The sequence below is a fragment of the Poromitra crassiceps genome (genome assembly GCF_964638095.1).
Source record: "Poromitra crassiceps genome assembly, chromosome: 17".
NCBI classification, from domain to species: domain Eukaryota; kingdom Metazoa; phylum Chordata; class Actinopteri; order Beryciformes; family Melamphaidae; genus Poromitra; species Poromitra crassiceps.
The window spans coordinates 2,748,910-2,768,629 of NC_139635.1; the positions used below are offsets into that span (position 1 = coordinate 2,748,910).

The 19,720-nt window shown below is 43.1% G+C and overlaps 1 protein-coding gene across 1 annotated transcript in view; it reads left to right on the forward strand.

The window, feature by feature from the left end:
* mcm6l (MCM6 minichromosome maintenance deficient 6, like) overlaps positions 1-19,720 on the forward strand; it is a gene marked incomplete at both ends in the record, with an annotated part of 63,460 nt that overhangs the window by 35,346 nt on the left and 8,394 nt on the right. Inside the window, 3 exons of the mRNA XM_083653708.1 lie at positions 1,178-1,339; positions 1,797-1,911; positions 16,054-16,239. Of these exons, the coding sequence (XP_083509834.1) occupies positions 1,178-1,339; positions 1,797-1,911; positions 16,054-16,239 (463 nt within the window). The remainder of the gene's footprint in view (positions 1-1,177; positions 1,340-1,796; positions 1,912-16,053; positions 16,240-19,720) is intronic.

Consider the following 19,720-nt stretch of genomic DNA (forward strand, 5'->3'; position numbering starts at 1 on the left):
AGGGAACATTGTTGTAGAACGGACCCGCATATGGCAGCAGCCAGCAGCATCATTAGTGTAATAATTCTACTTACTGGAGCTTCGTTTGGGCCCGCTCTGCTTATGGGACAGTATCAGCAGAGAGAGTATAGGCTTTAGTAGAGGGCAGGATAGGGGAACAACACATGCATCGAGCAAATTCACATCATTTTGCCATATATGGTAGCCTTGGTGTATCAGAATCAGATCAGAATCAGAAAGACTTTAATGATCCCCGGGGGGAAATTGGGACAAGTTACAGCACCCAGGCATGAAATATCCACATAACACAACATAACATAACACAGTATCACACAGTATCTCCCTAAACGTAAAACAGTCAATACAATAAAATAAAATGCAGTAAAATGCAATAGAGTAAAATAAAATAAAATAGAATAAAGTAGAATGTACAGTACGTGTCAAATTGCAGTTATTGCACACTGCAATTATACTAAATCAACTTGCACATTGCATGTGGCGTAGCTAAGGCACAGTTAATATATATATATATATATATATATATATATATATATATATATATATATATATATATATATTCTAGTGTTTTTTCTTCAATATTTTTTTAGAACATAATACGAACAAAACAAACGAACAGGCTCAGTCATTGGAAAAGAAAAGAAAGAAAAAGCATACATACAGATCATTGACATTCAATTTGACCACGTGGTGCTACCAGCCGCATATATAATAAGGTAGGCTACTTAAGTGCGTAAGTAAGAGATGTTGTGCATGGGATCCCACGCAAGGCGTCCATGGGAAACCAGCCGGGCGAGTCACCCGTCGCCCCTAACATCATCTAGGCAGGCTAGAAACGGGCCCCAGATAGTAGACATGTTTTTAAGCGAGTCTCCATCCGTATAATAGTGATAATGTCCGTCAACGACAATTGAAAAGAAGGTTCATTGCTTCAGATGAGTTTTTTGACAAGAGTTGTCCCCACTGATATTTATTTATTTTAATCTTTTATTTATTTATTTAAATAACTAGCTTACTTGCTCTTGCAGTGTTTGCTAATACAATAGCTGACAGGAAATAAGCAAACTGTTCCCTAGCAACACAATTATGTGAAAACCTTCTCTAAACTAGCAACATATATGGATCCATGTGTATGATGAGCGCCCCCTGCCTGCTACAGATCACAAGCGAAGCTCAGGAGTTTGTGGTGGATCAGTACAAACGTCTGAGGCAGAGAGACAGCGGAGGCAGCACCAAGTCAGCCTGGAGGATCACTGTGAGGCAGCTAGAGAGCATGCTCAGACTGTCTGAGGCTATGGCCAGACTCTACTGCTCTGAGGAGGTACACACACACACACACACACACACACACACACACACACACACACACACACACACTATAGCAAAATGTATTTAATTTGATGCAGTGTAGTTTTAACGTGCTTCAAAACTGCCTTGATAATTACAATAAATCATTAAATCATTGTAAACAGTTAACTACTGTAAACCTAGATTGACCTTACAGAATTATAAAATGCGATCTCTGTTTTCAATGTCCAATCTTCCTAATATCTTGATCATTTGTATTCAAATATACCATCAGGGTGCTGGCCTAGCTTGTTCAGCTACAAACAGATTTGACTACATGAGTCGAGTCAAGTGGCATGTTGAATGTCCTCAGATTGCTTCCTGTTTTATGCTGTTCACATGTTCCTATATGTATGAGGGAGGTTTTGAATTAGCTACCTTTAGACTGTAAATTCTACTCCTCTTTTATTTGCTCCAATGGTTTCTCTCAGGTCCATCCCAAACATGTGAAAGAGGCGTTTCGTCTCCTCAACAAGTCCATAATCCGGGTTGATTCTCCTGACATCAACTTCGACCAGGAACAGCAAGATGACCAGGAGATTAATGGTAACTACATGGACTTAAAGTCCCTGGAAACCAAAATCCACAAAAACCTTCTAACTATTAAATGTAGGGTCTTATGTGAGTAATTGTGTGCCTCAGAAAGTAGGTGACATTAGTTTCAACAAAAAAAAACAAAATCACCACTTTTCTACAAGGTCTGGATTTCCACTTCCTCATTGAAGAGAGCGGTGTGCGCTGTGCTAAAATGAATGATCTTATGACATCATAAGATTTTTTTGTCCGTTCTTATAAAAACCTTCTTGCCCCCACAGCGCTCGCTCAGTGTCTGTCTGTCTCCCTCCCGCAGTCCCGCTCTGTGTGCTGTGTGTCGAGCGCTATGCTGCCTGCTCTCTCTCTCTCTCTCTCTCTCTCTCTCACTGTCACACACACACACACACACACACAGTAGCGCTGTGCAGTCACAGCGGCAGTCTCTTCCTCTCCGAGCAACGAGCGAACACACACACGCGCACACACACACTCCATCTCTCTTTCCTTCTCTCTCTCTCCTTTTCTCTCTCCGTTTCCCTCCCTCTCTCGCTCTCGCTATCTCAGTCCTGCACGCACGCACACACACGGGACACGCCCACACAGTCCGCGGGAGAAAAGACTAAATCTAATTGATTCTCATGACTTTTGTCATGACTGTCAAACCTAAATTTATATACTTTGCGACGTTCATCATCGTTCAAATTTGGCTGGTGGCTTATTAACACATTCACTGCCAGCTGTTTTTTTTTTACTGTAGGTAGCTTCTGCCAGAGGGGTTTTTTGAGGATTCTGGCTCATCTTTCAAGACCTGAGGATTCTTTTCTGCTAAGATTTTGTGAACACAAAATATCTAAAAAGAACTAATAGAATGTGTGCTTTCTCTGTCTAAAAGAGTTAGTTTGTAGAGTTAGTAGTTATGTAGGCATTAGCACTTGAATACAGCATGGTTTCAGCGTCTGAAAATTTAAGCTGAGATAAATAGCTTTTTGTGAAATTCGATAGAACAGTCACTTTAACCATTCATTTTTGGCATCAGTAAGACGTCAGACATCTAAACAATAGTTTTGAACAGTAATTTCCTCCATAACAGCAGGAAACACCCCTCTCCTTCAAACTCCTCCCTCCGTGTGTGTTCTTCTTGGCTGCAGCGGGCGTGTCACAAGCTCGTTTCTGTTGCTGCTGTAACCTCGCGTCACCAGGCTCACTGCTTTGCTGCTGTGCCTGTCTGCTGGCGGCCGCTGGGCAAGTCTGGATGGGCTCGCTCGTTTCTTGGAGTTTCGGTTGAGAGCTTTGATGAAGCTTTTGCGATTCTGGTCTTATTTATGCTGCGTGTTTCAAAGTGTGTTCCACCCGTAATCTATTATGCAAATTTGCAATCCCTCACCGCCAGCAATCAGCGCGACAGCGAAAGCGTTTTCGCCAATCCATTCTACAGTATGAGAATGGTTTCATCGCGCGTTCCCCTGCAGTTTTGGCTCTGCTTTTTCTAGTCTGGGAGAGCACTGTCGCCACTTAGTGGGTCGGTGGAATGGGTTGTACACGTTCGGTGACTCCAATATTTATATAAGAGATGTAAAAGGGCTAGATGCACATCCCACGGTCAAATTTTTTTTCTTCATTTTTTTGACGTATTAACACGTCATTGGCAGTCAACCGTTGGATTTTTTTTGACGTATTAACACGTCATTGGCAGTGAACGTGTTAACATAGGTTCCTGTGATGTGATGAACTCAAAATGCTAAATAATAAAAAGATATTTCTGGTTTCCAGGGACTTTAATTATTTGAAAGAATACTTCTTGCAATACTGCAAGGCACAATGCATTGCATCATGGCAATACAATATTGTCATAAAAATGCTACTACGGTACTTTAACTCAATTGAGGGGAAAGCGACAGCTATTAAATCAGTAGCCCTTGCAGAAGTACGCACGTGTGAAATTCTTATGCTGTGGTGGGCTCCATTACAGACAAGGTGCAGTAGGTAAATAGGTGCAAAATCACAGCAAATAACAATAGGCAATAAGGCAACAGTTAAATAGGGCAAACAATGTAAACATTTGACAAAACTTTTGACATCACAATTGCTTGAGTGACCATCACTGACCATCAAGCACTCCATGAGTGCTTGAGTGACATCACTCAGCCCACAATTGCTCAACTTCGCATCACTGATGACATCATCAGATGCTCAAGTGACATCACTGATGATGTCACAATGTCTATGACATCATCAGTGACATTGTTACACACACACACACACACACACACCTGCCAGAGTGACATCACTTCCGGGACAAAAATTGCAGACAGAACCCCCTTACTTCCTTATAGATAGATAGATGGATGGATAGATAGTTAAAAGGTAGTAAGTAGGTTCTGTCTTTTTTGTCCTGGAAGTGATGTCACTCGGGCAGGTGTGTGTGTAACAATGTCACTAGTCTCGCTGGCCAGCCTCCCCTCCCTACAGTGAGAAGAGTCTGGCAGCGCAGGTCTCCATTGTGGGATTGCGTTGGGCGGCGCTTCGCGGGAGTGCCCTTGGAAAATAGTTTCCAACAATCCAACTTGCCATTTTCAGCGTGTAGCAACGAGCTAGCGTGTAGGTTTCTGTCATCAGTGATGCGGAGTTGATCATGCCAATAGAGCAGGCGAGGCCACGCAGCAGCCGAGCTGCTGGAGCCTAGGGGTCTTTTCTAACCATCATGTAACGGACCAAGCAAGTCGCTGGTCTTTTCTGTGCTGATCATGCATTTGCCTATCAGTTCACTGGACAAACTGTTGACATTGTGACATCATCAGATGTCATGATTTATGACAGGGGGCTCGCGCTATGTTTGAATGCATAAAACATACACTTAGTAAATAGGGGGAACTCACCTCAAAGTCTGAGTGGAGATAGACTGCAATGAATAACCCTGAAGATTCAGCAGAAACCTGGTGTGTTTATCGGTTTTCTCATAAACCGATAACGGCCTTTATCTGGTAAAGGATGCCGTTTACATAACCGCTTAGTAATCAGGTAACTAGAAATCTGATAATAAACGGTTTATTAGTGTGCATGTAAACGCACTGACTACACTGCTTGAGCAGTGAACTGTACTGGAATCTGCACCCCTCTTTCACCGTACCCTCATCTGAACTGAACATTGATAATGGTGTTCTGACCCAACACCCTGAGGTGATTGTTGCCACACCTAAGAATCCACAAACACATTATCTCAAAAATGTTGGTCTTAGTGTTAGATATATCTGCTGCCACCTGGCTTGTTGCACACAGCAAAAACAAAAGATTGATACCGTAGTAACAAGTACATGAAATATTGTGCACATTGTGTTAAGAGACATAAACCTCAGAGAGCTTATTCAAGGTATCTTACCTCAGAGATTAAATCAAAGTTAATAGTTAGAGAATTTTAGCAAAATGCTTGGACCATCTGTGAAAAAATTTACTACCAATAGCTTTCTTCACCAATGTGTTCTTATAGGTGTCTAGAATCACCTCTCAATTAGTGCAAACCCAAATCCTTGTGGAAAATCCTGGAGAGCCAATCAAAGTTAAGGTGCATCGAGGGCTTGGGTGAAAAATATGATAAAAATTAAGTCTAAAATTAACTTGTGGGGTGTCTAACTAGGGGTTTTCAGGGGTGCTGAATCCATTCCAAACATTATTTTTGAGTAAAAATGTCTCCCTGGCCATATAATATTGGTATATTGGTTATTGTTAAGCTGTAATGTACAGCACAGCATAGGGGATTAGGGTATTGTTGAATTGCTTCTATCCTGAAAAATAAAATAGTAAAATATTGCTAAACACTTGATAAGAGTGTACACCTACTGTGGACATGCTCAGTGGGATAAACTGTCTGCATGTGGGAACTTAAAGCAGCTACGAGCAACTTTTTCGATTGTTATTAACACATTGAGTGCCACAGCGCTTCAGTAAAATTGTCTGCAGCCTGTGCCAGATTCACTTCCATTCAGTTGAAAACAGCTATAGAATTTTTTCTATTAGGGCTATATTGACGGGGCTGGACTTTAATGAAACATTGAACACTCCTGCTTCTTCCAAAGAAGAAATTTTGTTTCTAGACAGTTCCATTATGAAATGACAGCCTCTGAAAAAAGTGCACTTTCAAGGGTTTTCTGTCGTTTTTTTTTACTTTCCAAGATATAGTCACTTTTATGAATACCTTTTGCACTCTAATTTAGAGCACATTCACTGACTCTGGCTGGTGTTTTCTGATGTGGTGGCGTGGTGTGGTTTCTGTGCAGCCTGCGTGCCCCCCCCCCCCCCCCTCTACCCCCCCCCCCCCCCCCCCTCTCCACCTCTGAGCGGCGGGCTCCTCCCCACACGCACAGAGTTTGTTTTCTCGACTCCGTTTTTGCCCCGGACGGATCCCAGCGCGCATCAAGGAAATGCTAAACGCGACTGAACGAAAAGGCTTGGCCGTTCGGCTTCGGATGCTGGCTTTCTGGCAGGGAATCGTGTGCAGATAGATAGAAGCATAAGAGCTCAGTTGTGAGCGCGGATGCAGCCGAGCCCACTCTCCGCTGCAGACAGAGCAATCTATACGGCTCTGACTGAAGCATGCATCGGTTTCCTCTTTGATCACGTCTTTCCCTGCTGTCTCATGCACAAAGTAAAGGATCTGAGGTGGGTGGCGCAGCTCCCGTGACGATGTTTAAGGTGGCGCCGTGTGATCCCTTGAAGGGATTCATGCTCACTGGCTAGGTACGACCTTAAACAGCAGAATTATGGAATAATATGAATTATGATTTTAGGACGTCCACAGACGTCCTTGGCACTCCTCGTTACATTTTTTTAGGACGTCCAGAGACGTCATTGGCACTCAATGTGTTAAACAGTATAATTACAATATTGATGCATCACATCTTACCTATAATAGTAGCTGAGATCAAAGCCGTGACAATCGGAGATTGCTCCCTTAGGTCATTATTAAGTCTGTGTCTGTCTAAACTCGCGTCAACAGGGGGCTCTCTCTCTCTCTCTCCTACGGCCGGCCCGGCTACACCCGGAAGTGAAACGCGGAAGTGAAACCCGGAAGTGAAACGCAGCTGCCTGCCTGCCGCGTTCGCGCTGCCTAGCAACATAACATAAACAATGTGAAAGCCACGCATACTCTCGCGAACATCTCTCGTTATATTCTAACTTTTTGGAAGTTATTTTGTGGTTATGGCTGAAGTGGCTGCTGCAAACCGTTTCATTTCACTTCCTGATCTGCCCTGGCCACAGACAGACTAACTCTGGCCGATTCACTCGGGGTTCAAGCGAGACTACTCTGCGTTGGTCTCGTCGACTATTAGAGGTAAGATGTGATGCATTAATATTAAATTTATACTGTTTAATAACAATCGAAAAAGTTGCTCGTAGCTGCTTTAAGGAGCCCTGAGGTCTTGCGTAAAAAATAGGGGAATAAATGAAAAGTTTAAAATTAACGTGTGAGGTGTCTAACTAGGGGTTTTCATGGGTGCTAAATCCATTCCAACCATTAGTTTTGAGTAAAAAACAAGTCATTTTCCATAAGAACATATTTTATTACATATTGCAAGAAAAAATTAAAGTAAGAAATGTGTAGTATTGATGAAACCTGGTGTCAGTCTTACGCAGCCTTGATGAAACCTGGTATCTTACTCAGCCAACTCCTCATCTTCCTCACTCCTTTTCTCGTCTGCCTGGTTGATGTTCTTGCATGCTCCATAACACTTGCCACAAGCAGATATACACTTGACCCCCTGCTTTTTACAGCAGCACCTGCGTGTACTACAGTCTCCCTCGCAGTTGCAGCTGATGAATTTCAGAAGATAGTCTGGGGCAATGGGGTCTGTGGTAGGGACTGGTGCATAGCCCTCTCCTCCCAGTTTCCATCCGTAGTCGAGGACATCCAGTGATGGACTTTGTAGCAGTAGCCAGTCTCTGGTTTGGAGATATGCCCGGAGAGAATGTTGTGCTGCGGCTGCTGTAGTCGGGGGCAGTTTCTCTGGTCTGATATTCCCAGCAGCAGCATGCTTGCTGAACATCTCAAACCTCAAGTCCCCCAAGTCTTTTGGTGGTTTCCCATTGTACATGAGTTTGAATATTTCACAGCCGGCTGTAATGATAGCCTCTTTCTGGGCTTGGAGGTCAAGAAAAACGTCCATGGCTCTCTCGGCTTGGTCCGTCTTGTAGAGTTTACGTAGCATACTTGGTTTTCCAAAACCAAAAATTGCAGATACAGTATCACAGCCCGAGAAGCTGTGTAAGAAGAGCAGATACTTCCTGTATTTCTCTGGGAGGGCCTCTTGGATCTTTGAAACATCGTAAGATACATTTTTTGCTGTTGTGATGAAGACGGAGTGGTCTGCATTATGATGAATGAGCATAACCAGGATGTCCGTATCCTCAGCTCTCACCTCAACAGCGCACTCTCTTGCTTCATCGAGAGCTGCCTGGACGATAGAAGTGTCTGCATCATCTGAGCATTGCTGTACACGGATTCCATTACTACTGAATGTCTCAGCAAGTAGCAGGACAAGCTGGGCCTTGTTGTTCTTGTTGTCAAGGAATTTTTCTCTAGGAATAATGTTTTGGATGTCTGGACGAATCTGGATGTCACAGCATGCATGTTTTGTACGTCTGACGTGATCATGGTCCTTGGTTGAGTTGACATATCCATCAAAGACCACAGTGATCCGGAGGTGCTGGCTCCCCATGGCCTTCACAAACCGGAGGTAGTTCTCAGCGATGTCCTTCCAGGTGAGGTTAGCCTCCCACTTCACATTGTGCAGCAGCCAGCCACCATCAATCACAAGGCTCGGGCATGGGGGTTGCTCGACAGGTTCCACAAATGCTTTCAGGAACTTTCCTAGGGCAGCCTTGTCTGGCTTTCGCATCTTCTGGTTTTTGTCAAAAAGAGACATCGGTGTTGGCGTTAACTCAAATACCAGAGCTTCTTTCGTCTTGACTTCACGCTCACAGATGATGATGAGGCGGTTGAAGAGCCTGAGTGGGTCAACTACCAGCTTCTCCCCACTGACTTTCGGTCCAGATCTCAGGGTTGCTAATGACTTGACCTTGTACTTCGTTTGCATTGCATCCAGAACAGTTTTCCCATCCATCTTTGACTGTATGGTTCTGCCAATCTCCTCTGCCTGATCTGCGTTCACTGGGTCTCCGGGAGAGCTACTAAACCCCATCGAGAAAGACACCAGGGTCTTCCTGTCCCGTGTGTTGTCGAAGGGGTTTACTTCTTCCAACCATCCAACCATGGCATTGACAGCATCGTTGTCTTTTTGTATTTGGGCTCTTGTGACATCTGTATGGACAGGTACCCCACATCTGTTCTGGCCTTGAGATGGCCAGTGTGGTCTGGAATACGCTCACTTCTGATGAACGCCTTGATCAGGTCGATTCTACTGTAGTACCAGACCCATAGTGCTGGTGTTCTTCTTCCCTCTGCCAAGGTCTTCAACCTCTCTCTGATCCTCTCCTCGAAGACAGTGACTATGCTTGGTGTGTCCATATAATCTGTTAAAGAAAGTTTGAAATTGATGTAAATACAAACTATATTAAATAATTACACATGGTAATTTGTATATTCAGAGATAGTGTGAGATTTACAGTTGAGGCAGATTTCAAATTACCTATGTTCACTTCCTTTGCAGTCTTGATGAATTTCTCCATGTCTTCATACTCCTGCTTGGTGAATTCAACATCTCTCAGCAGAAACTTGGTCATTGCTGCAGAAGCAAGTAGATGAAAGCGGATGGCCTTGGCATAAGCACCACCTGAGAGGATGTGTTCTACTGTGCTGCTGCCTGGATAAACCAGCTGTATCAGCTCTTGCAGCCCAGAGTCTGCCATGATTACCCCGATGGAGCCCAGGAAGCTTTTCAGGAGGTGAAACCCACCTAGTCTGGTGATAACTGGCAAGTCAGATTGGAGGACTATCTGAGTAGCTTTTAACCATATTGGCAGGTCGAATGTGATGATAGCAGGACACTGGCTGTAGTGTAGGCAATGCATCAGTGTAGTGTATATTGTGCTATACTCATTGGGGTCACCCTCGATGATTGGCAGAAACTCAATGAGGGACTTCTCCTTGCATTGTGGTCGGTATATTGACTTCATGAAGCCATTCCAGTTGGGATGTTCGAACGTTGGGTTGTTATTCTTGATGGCCCATCCTGCCATCCAAGCGATGTCTCCTGGTGGCTGAGTATCCTAACTGGTGACAGCGGTCAATCAACCACTTGGATCCAAACTTGTGGTCAAGCTGAATTGTGAGTCCGAGTTGAGGGCATAACTCCTGATCGAGGTCGGTAAGCTTTCAGTAGATTCTGGCCCCAGACTGCCACCTTTTCATCGGTTTTGACGATTGGCTTCAAGAACTGCTTAACACTATCAGGAATCAGAGCTAGCTGGCTCTGTGTATTAGTCATACTGTCCACTGAAGGGTATTGTTTCATGTCAAGTGGAACTCTTGCCAAGTCTCCACAGATAAGGTTTATGGCTGTGGAAATTGTGAGCTCTTTAATCTCATCATCTTCAAGAACGTGCAAGGGGTTGGCAATCTGTTGATTGGCTCTCCAGGATTTTCCACAAGGATTTGGGTTTGCACTAATTGAGAGGTGATTCTAGACACCTATAAGAACACATTGGTGAAGAAAGTAGTAAATCTTTTCACAGATGGTCCAAGCATTTTGCTAAAATTCTCTAACTATAAACAGTTAGAGCCAGGAGAAGAAACAAAACAACAAAAAATAAAGAAAAGAAAAGAAAACCTGGCTAGGCAATGTGAGGTGTAGTGTGTAATGTGCAAAGACTCAATAGAGGTTCTGATATACTGTAGAATTTATAAGAGATAATGGATGAGCGTCTTTGGCTATGTGGATATATTTATTCCATATGACTCCTCTGTAGCGTATTGAAAATTGGTTATTGGTAGTGTGAAAGTATGGCGGGGTGAAGGTGATCATCTTCTGTGGTGTTTTATGACCATTACCGCCTCCTTCTGGATTCATCCACCCACCGTTTCCCTACATTCTTCCGGCTTGTGAAGGTGATCTGAGTGTCACCAGCTCAGTGGCCTTGTGGTTTGAGTGTCCGCCCTGAGACTGGGAGGTTGTGAGTTCGATCCCCGGCCGAGTCATACCAAAGACTATAAAAATGGGACCCATTGCCTCCCTGCTTGGCACTCAGCATCAAAGGGTTGGAATTGGGGGGTTAGATCACCAAATGATTCCCGAGCGCAGCGCTGCTGCCGCTCACCGCTCCCCCAGGGGATGGGTCAAATGCGGAGAACAAATTTCGCACACTCGGGTGTGTGACAATCGTTGGGACTTTACCTTTACCTTGTATTATGTGTATTGTATGTATGTTAGAATTCTATTGGAAGTATAACCTACAGGTTGCAGGGAGAGACCGGTGAGTATATATATACTTTTTATAAACAAAAGTACATGCCTGTAGTGTGTTGATATTATGTTTTTTTTTTTTTTTTTTTTTTTTAAAGGGCTGCTGATGGTTCCAATCTGTTAGAGAACGTCTCTGACAAAAAAGTATATGCATTTTGTGACAGAAGACATAAGCTCTGGGTCAATACTTTCATATCTGAGATGGCTGCTCAGTTCAGAAAGTCAGTACTGTAAGTAGTAGGCCTAAAAGTCCAAGGCTGAAATTTGGCAAATGATCCAGGAGAGAAGAGATCAAACTCCTCAGTGAAGCTCAGCAAAGAAGATGCAGACAGAGATAGGTCTTCACTGCTCTGATGCAGTCTGTGGAGAGAGGCCGGTTTGAGCTCATTGAGATGATCGAAGAGAAGGGGAAAACGACAGAGAAACAAGCTGAAGGCTTCATCAAAGACCTGGAACAGGAGATCTCTGAGCTGATGAAGATAAGGGCTGAGGTGGAGCATCTCTCACACACTGAAGACCACCTCCACCTCTTCCAAAGCTTCCCATCCCTGAACACTCCACACACCCAAGTACTGGACAGAGGTCAGTGTCCATCGCTCATCATAGTGTGAGAGAGGAGAGCTGTGGAGAAGTTGGAGGAAATAATCAGGAAAGAGATGGAGAAGCTGCTTGCTGATGTTGAGCTGAAGAGGGTCCAGCAGTATGCAGTGGATGTGACTCTGGATCCTGATATGGTTTATTTATCTATCATATGATTGTTCGATGTGTTATTATTACTACTGTAATTTGTTACTGTTGTGTCAGCTAGCCCTCCTTTCCCTGTTCTCTCCATATAGTCACTCATACTCCCCCTGCTCTCCCTCCCCACCTCCTCCCGTTCCCGAACCCCCCCCCCCCCCTCCACTTTTCTAAAGCATGGCATCCATTCCATTTTAAAGCATGGCACCCATTCTCTTTCTTTCCCCCTTCCCCTGCTACTTTCCCCACCTCGCCTTCTCCGTTCTCTCCTCCCCCACATTTCCCATTCTCTCCCCACCTCCTCCCTCTCCCTGCTCTCTTCTCCCCCACATCCCCCCGCTCTCCTTCCCCCCTTCCCCTGCTCCTTCCCCACCTCCTATACTCTCCAACATTTCCCATTCCTGCCCCACCCCTCACCCATCTCTCACATTCCCCCTGCTCTCCTCCCTTCTCCTGCTCTCTCCTCTGCTCTCTCCTATATTTCTATATTTTCTATATTTCTCTATCAATTGTTCAAAGTGTTATCTTTATTCTGTAATTTGATATTGTTGTGTCAGCTAGAATTAGCTAGACATATTTTCTGTGAAGGCCTCTGGGACATGCTTGTGAATTAGGGCTATACAAATAAACTTGACTTGACTTGATACACCACCTGATTTCATCCTGTCTGAAGATGGGAAACGAGGAGGGTCTGGTCTCCTTTTATGATGTAGGTGCTACAGCTCTTATCTACTCCTTAAGCTGCGTTCACACCGACCTATTAAAGTTTTTCGCTGGCATCGAGTTTACATACAAAGCAAATGCAAACGAGCGATTGAACGTATATTCACCCAGGAGAAAAATCGCTGGGCGTCCGAGCGACAGACGGAGCGATAGGGAGAAAATTCGCTCGTCGCCCGAGATGAAATATCCCAACTCGAGCAAAATTACGCTGGCATCAGTCGCTCGCTGTTCAACGCTGATTGGCTGCCGTGTGAGAGTCAAGGATCACACTGGCTTGGAGCAAACCGCTGGTTTATTGTGTGGCAACACACCGCAGCTGATTGACAGGCTGAGAGCTGACATGAAGTGAAGTCTGTACTACCGGTATGGAGCTCGCGTTAGGAGCACGCTGATAGGCTTTTTTTTTTTTTTTTTTTTTTTTTTAGTTTATTTATTTGCACTCATTTAAAACATAATATAACAAACATAAACATTTGCCTACATATTGTGCAGGTGAACATCTAAAAAACCCGAGAGAGCTTGTAAACATGATGTCACCTCTTATCAATACACAATCAATAAATTAAAAACAGAAATAAAACTGAATAAAAGAAAAACATAAAAAAGTGTGGGTGTGCTGTGTGTGAAAGGGTGTATGTGGGCAGTAGAATTAAGTTAGGTTCATCAGATAGATCTTAAATTTGTGTTTGAAATGATTGAGAGATTTGGACTGGGATACAAGATGATAAATATTGTTCCATATCTGGACACCCCTATATCTGATAGAGAACTGACAGAGTCCAGTGCGGTAAAATGGGAGGTGTAACAACTTGGCTTGTCTAGTGTTGATATTGTGAACGTTGCAATTTACCTGAAAAAAAGCTTTACAGGGCAAGGGAGTGGAAACATCCTGGGACAATACATTGAAAATAAAAATACATGTTAAGTACTTATTTAAATTGAAAATTGTTAAGATATTTAACTGTTTAAAGAGCGGATCTGAATGAGCAATCCAGTCACTGAAAGTTGAAATTCTACAAAACCTTTTCTGTAATAAATAAAGCTTGTGAAGGTGAGTAGGATAAGTTGCTCCCCAGATTATATTGCAGTATGTAAGATATGGATAGATTAAACTATAGTAAAGGGTTAATAGGCATTTCTGATTAACCAGACTTCTAAATTTACGAATTATACCAACAGACTTCGATATTTTATTGCATACATGATAAATATGGCTCTTCCAGCTCAATCTTTCATGAATCAAGACACCAAGAAAACTTGTTGATGATACCTGGGCAATTTGATTATTTCCAATAAATAAATTTGAATCAGATTTATGGTATGTTTTATTTTTGGATGTAAATACAATAAAACTGGATTTTTTCACGTTTAATGATAATTTATTTAATTTGAACCATTTGGAAATGTATTCTAAGTCTGAATTAGCCTTGGCCATAAGTACAGAGAAATCATTATGCGAAAATAATAAATTTGTATCATCTGCAAAAAGTACAGGAAATAAACAGGACATAACTGCAGACAGGTCATTAATATAAATAAGAAACAAAAGTGGTCCAAGAATTGATCCCTGTGGGACCCCACAGGTTAAAGTAGAATACTCTGAGGAAAATCCATTAACATTGACAAACTGTTGTCGATTATGAATATAATTGTTGAGCCATTTATAGGTAGTTCCAGAAAATCCATAATGTAGCAGCTTTTGCAGTAAGATGTCATAATTAACTGTGTCAAAGGCTTTGGATAAATCGAGAAATATTCCTAAGGCATATTCATTTTTATTAAAGGCATTGTGAATTTTGTCAACTAGCTGAAGTATAGCCATTTCTGTGGAATGCTTTTTCCTAAATCCATATTGATGTTCATACAGAATGTCCCATTCCTGCAGATGATTCATCATTCTATTGTAAACTAGCTTCTCCAAGACCTTTGAAAAACAAGGAAGAACAGAAATAGGGCGATAATTACTAAATTGACTACAATCACCAGATTTAAACACAGGGACAACTTTCGCAATTTTAAGGTCTTTTGGTATTAATCCCGTTTCCAAGGATTTAGTGAGAACATAGGTCAATGGCCCAATAATAGAAGAACTAATCCTAATAATTAGACTTGATCTGATGTCATCGTGTCCAGAAGCTGAGTCTTTCAGACTAGTTATTATGTCAATAATTTCCTTCTCAGTGGGAGGATTGAAACTTTCAATAGGATGATAGCAACCTTTCAAGAACTCTATTGGAGAACCATCAATATGATCAATCCTCTTTGACAGAACTGAGCCAATATTGACAAAATAATTGTTAAAAGCACAAGCAATTTCAGATGGATCAGAGTATTCTCTATTTTCATCAGCAAACTGGGATGGAAGAGTGGCTGAAGTTTTTTTTCTATTCAGGAGCTGGTTGATGACTCCCCATGTAGATTTTATGTTATTTGAAGCCTCATCAAACTTATTAGAGAAATACTTTTTCTTAACAATTCTAATTAGGTGATTATATTTATTTCTATACTTTTTATAGTTTGCAGTATTCGAGAGGGATGGATTACTGAGGCATTTCTTATACAACTTATTCTTAGTTAGTAAGGACTTGTGAAGGCTTAGCTTGTAAACAACTACGGTGGCTCGTAGTGGACAAATATCATGACATTGCGTAACGTTATAGCCCCCAGATGTCCATCAATTATTGTGCCTGTTGACGAGCGATTTAAACAGAGCGACAGAGCGATTCCAAAGGGTTGAATCAAGCGACAGAGAAAAATAAATATCTCTGTGTGAACACAGCTTTACTGGCTGCACTGCACCTTCACTGGGAAACTATCTTAATGATGGTGATAGTCTGCCAAGCTGATCATCTCTACTTTCAATCACACAGATTAGACTGAAGATTTGTTTTTATGGTGTGACCACAAGGTCTTTCTCTATGTCCGATTGATGACATCATCACTGATGACATCGTCACCGATGACATCACAATTGCTCGAGAGACATCACTGAATGTCATAGAGATTCCGTGCCCTTGAAGATTTCAATGTCCTGGACAAATGAGAGAAATTCTGATCAAATATCATCTGTATTGATTGAGCTTAAAAACAATAGATAGTATTTGATCAGCGTCATCATGGTCGCAGCGGTCAACTTGTCACCCAACTTAGTGACAGTCCATGTTACAGCAGCGCTAATAGGAAGCTAGCAGGCATTAGCGTTGTCTATTACTGTTTCTGTTGCATTAGGATATATTACAAAAAGTGATGATTAGGGTTCTGGAACTTCTGTCCTCTCCAGAGCAGAACGTCCTGCCAGGGGAAGAGGGGAACGGGACCAATGGACACGCGGCAGGAGAGATGGACACGGAGCAGCAGCCAATGAGAGAGCAGGCTGTGGCCGCCAAGGCGGTCCTGAAGATGTCATTCGCAGAGTATCGCAGAGTTTCCAACCTGGTGGTCCTCCACATGCAGAAGATGGAGGAGAGTGAGTCAGAAGAGGCGTTTGACATCCCTTGTTGACTTTTGCATGTCAGGTTAAAGGGTAGAGAGGTTGATCCTATGAACTAATTAAGCCCTATTGGTCTCGGTATCATGACATGGCAATAACGGAACTACAATAAATTAGGACCTCTTTCACATTTACCCCCTTTTTTTAGCGGACTTAAAATATGTATAACTTTAATTACAAGGTCACTATCATTACAAACAGACAATAGTAAGGAGGTCAAGAGTCAGTGATAAGTTATATGAGAAGAACTTATAATGGAGTACCACAGGGATGATATATTTTTGTAGGCCAACCCAGAAGTCTTCCTGGTTCCCTCATCGGAAGTCAATGGGATTTTTGTATGGGGATTTTGGTGAAATGTCTGAAATGTGATAATTTTATGAAACGCCAACCTTTCTGTTCGGCAAAATAATCTTCACAAATGAGGACCACTTATGATTTTTGAAGCATTTTCTGAAAACTCAAAGGTCACACACAAAGAGGTCTTATAATGTTTCACAAACTTTTGTTAACCACAGACTATTCATCTATCCATCATTATATCATCCATCTATCAATCTAATATCAAAGTTTTTGTCTCTGAAGTGATGTCATAGACATTGTAGTCTCGCTGGTCAGCCTCTCCCTTCCGTCCGAGGAGTCTGGCGCTGCAGGTCTCCATAGTGGGATTGTGATGGGCGGCGCTTAGCGGCAGTGCCCTTGGAAAATGGTTTCAAACAATCCAACTTGCCGTGTTCAGCATGTAGCAACGAGCTAGCGTGTAGGTTTCTGCCGTTAGCTTGCTAGCTAGTTAGCGTTGTTGTTTTCACTGAGGCGGCAGGGCACTATTTACAGCGACACACAGGGAGGAGGGAGCGGAAGCCGCTCTGATTGACATGGTCGGAGCCAATAGGCTCGTTTGAGATGAGCAAATTCTGCACAGATTCGACCAGCGCCTTGCTTGCCCCATTGCATGATGGTTAGAAAAGTTGTCCGACTTGCTCCGACTGCGTGAACCACGGGACTCTCGTGAGAGCGAGGCGGGCGCAGATTTGGAGCGAGGCGCCGCAGTTGCTCCCCACCAACTGCGCCCGACTGCGGATGACAGAGGATGACGAGAAACGCATCAAGCTGAGCGCCCATTGGTTCAACACAGGTGCATCACAAACCCACAGTGAAGTGTAGAAACTTCAATTTGATATCTATTCCAAGCTGTCACTCCATATTTTACATAAATACCACCTGTAGGGGAGAGTGGGGTGAGTTGTGCCAGGGGGGAAGTTGTGCCACCCCTTGTATCTAGAAAACCATAGAAGAAATTGGTCATGTGACCACACATTTTTGAAGAGGCATCCATTTTACTCACTCTGCAAAGAAGGGAGGCAGATGGCACAAGAGCTAAGCACATTTAAGTTCAAAAAACTTTTTTGCCTCTCAAAGTAAATTTTTTATGATCAAGGTTTATTGATTGTTGTGTCTGAACAATTATAGACAAGCTTGAAAACATTTCACACATGTGTTAGTGTTTTAGTAAGCTACAATATGAGGCTATACTGTTAGCATGATGTTAGCTCCAAACCAGCTATATGATACAAGTTTGTTAAAATGATGGGGTGATTTGTGCCAAAAGGCCTGGGTTAAGTTGTGCCAGTGCAGTTGCAGTTGATTTAGTGAAATGTTATTTCATTTTGTTCTTAAATGTTTAAATAGACCTTGTTGAAGAATATTGCAGTATTGGCAAGTGTAGCCTGGCTCTGTGATAGTTGATTTTGTTCACTTTGAACATAATTTTTATTTCTGAAAATGTTAAATATGTAGGTCAGCTGCTGCTACCGTTTAGCCTTGTTTAACCCTGTTATAGTACACTGGACTTTAGTGTTATCTTTATTTTGTCTTGCTTTGATATAGCATTACAGTATATGAGATGAAAATGTTCTGTTTTACTTCAGTAATCAATGGCACAATTTACCCCAATGTATTCTCTCCAAAGGCACAACTTACCCCGCACCGGGGGCAAGTTGTGCCAAGAGACCACTTTTTTAAGAATAGCCATATTTTTTTAACAGTTTATTTAAGATCCAAAGGGAGTGTTCCCAGTGGTGCACAACATCCTGAAATATATTTAAATATTGTAGTTGGAGGCATTACTGTCATGCCCTCACTTTAAAGACACCTCAAGTAAAAAGTGGCACAACTCACCCCACTCTCCCCTAATGCCTACATTAACAATAAAATAAGTAATCTGAAGGGCTGGGTCATTTGAGCAGTGAGTGTGGGTGGCACTAATGCATGTTTTAATCTGTTTACAAACCGCTGTTAAACAAAACTGTAGAAGAAGAAAAGCAGCAGTGAGTGTGCTGTCGGGGGTGTTCGACTTGTTGACGCCTCGCCTGACTGTGCTCGCCTGCTCTCGTCTGCTTTCCAGGCGAGGCGGCAGTTGACTCAAACGAGCCTAATGACAAGTTTGTAATAAGCCGGGAGCGGACAGCCGGCTGCCACTGAAACAGTCGCTCCAATGGATGAGCAGAGTAGAGCAGGGGAGGGTTTATCCCAGTTATGGAGACCTGCGGCGCCAGACTCCTCGGACGGAAAGGAGAGGAGGCTGGCCAGCTTGACTATAGACATTGTGACATCATCAGTGATGTCACTCGAACACCTGATGAAGTCATCAGTGATGCGGAGTTGCGCAATTGTGCGCTGAGTGATGTCACTCGAGCATTCCAAGATGTGATCAGTGATGTGAAGTTGAGCAAAGGTGCGCTGGGCATGCCAATAGGGCAGGCGAGGCCACGCAGCAGCTGAGCTGCGTGCGATGTGCCTAGGGGTTCAGACCCAAAGGGGCCAAACTTCTAATATATATATATATTTATATATATAGACAGCTGCTGGTATTTCGACCCACATGTAGGCGGAGGTCATATATATATATACAGTATATGTTAGGATGACGTCATCATTCCTACTTTGACGTCGTCATTCCTACTATGATGTCATCAATCACTGATGATGTCATGATTCATAAGCGTCTTTCATGCCTTTCGCTGGTGATGTCATAACACAGGTGATGTCATATTCACATCTATAAGGGCCTGTTCCTGCAGGTCCTCGCCAGTGATTCATAAATTCACATCAAGATCAAGGATCATACCAATCTCTGCAACGTCTGCAACCTGCAACTCCTGCAACCAGCAACTTCGGCAATCTCTGCGACCGTTCCCAAACCTCGAACTGTGCAGCCCCAGCCATCAAGTTCCACAACACCCCAGCTTCATCAACTACCCGCGAATAGATCCACACGTCTAACTCCGATCCTGACAGTATGAATCACTCTGAAATGGATCTAGCGGGCAAATTTCTCACCCCAATCAAGGAGGAGGCCCCCAATCACTCTAAAGCGGATCTAGCGGACACACTTCCGCCAGTCAAGGAGGAAGCTCCCGAGACCCCACTTTTCCCGCCGGCCACGTCAGGTGGTCCA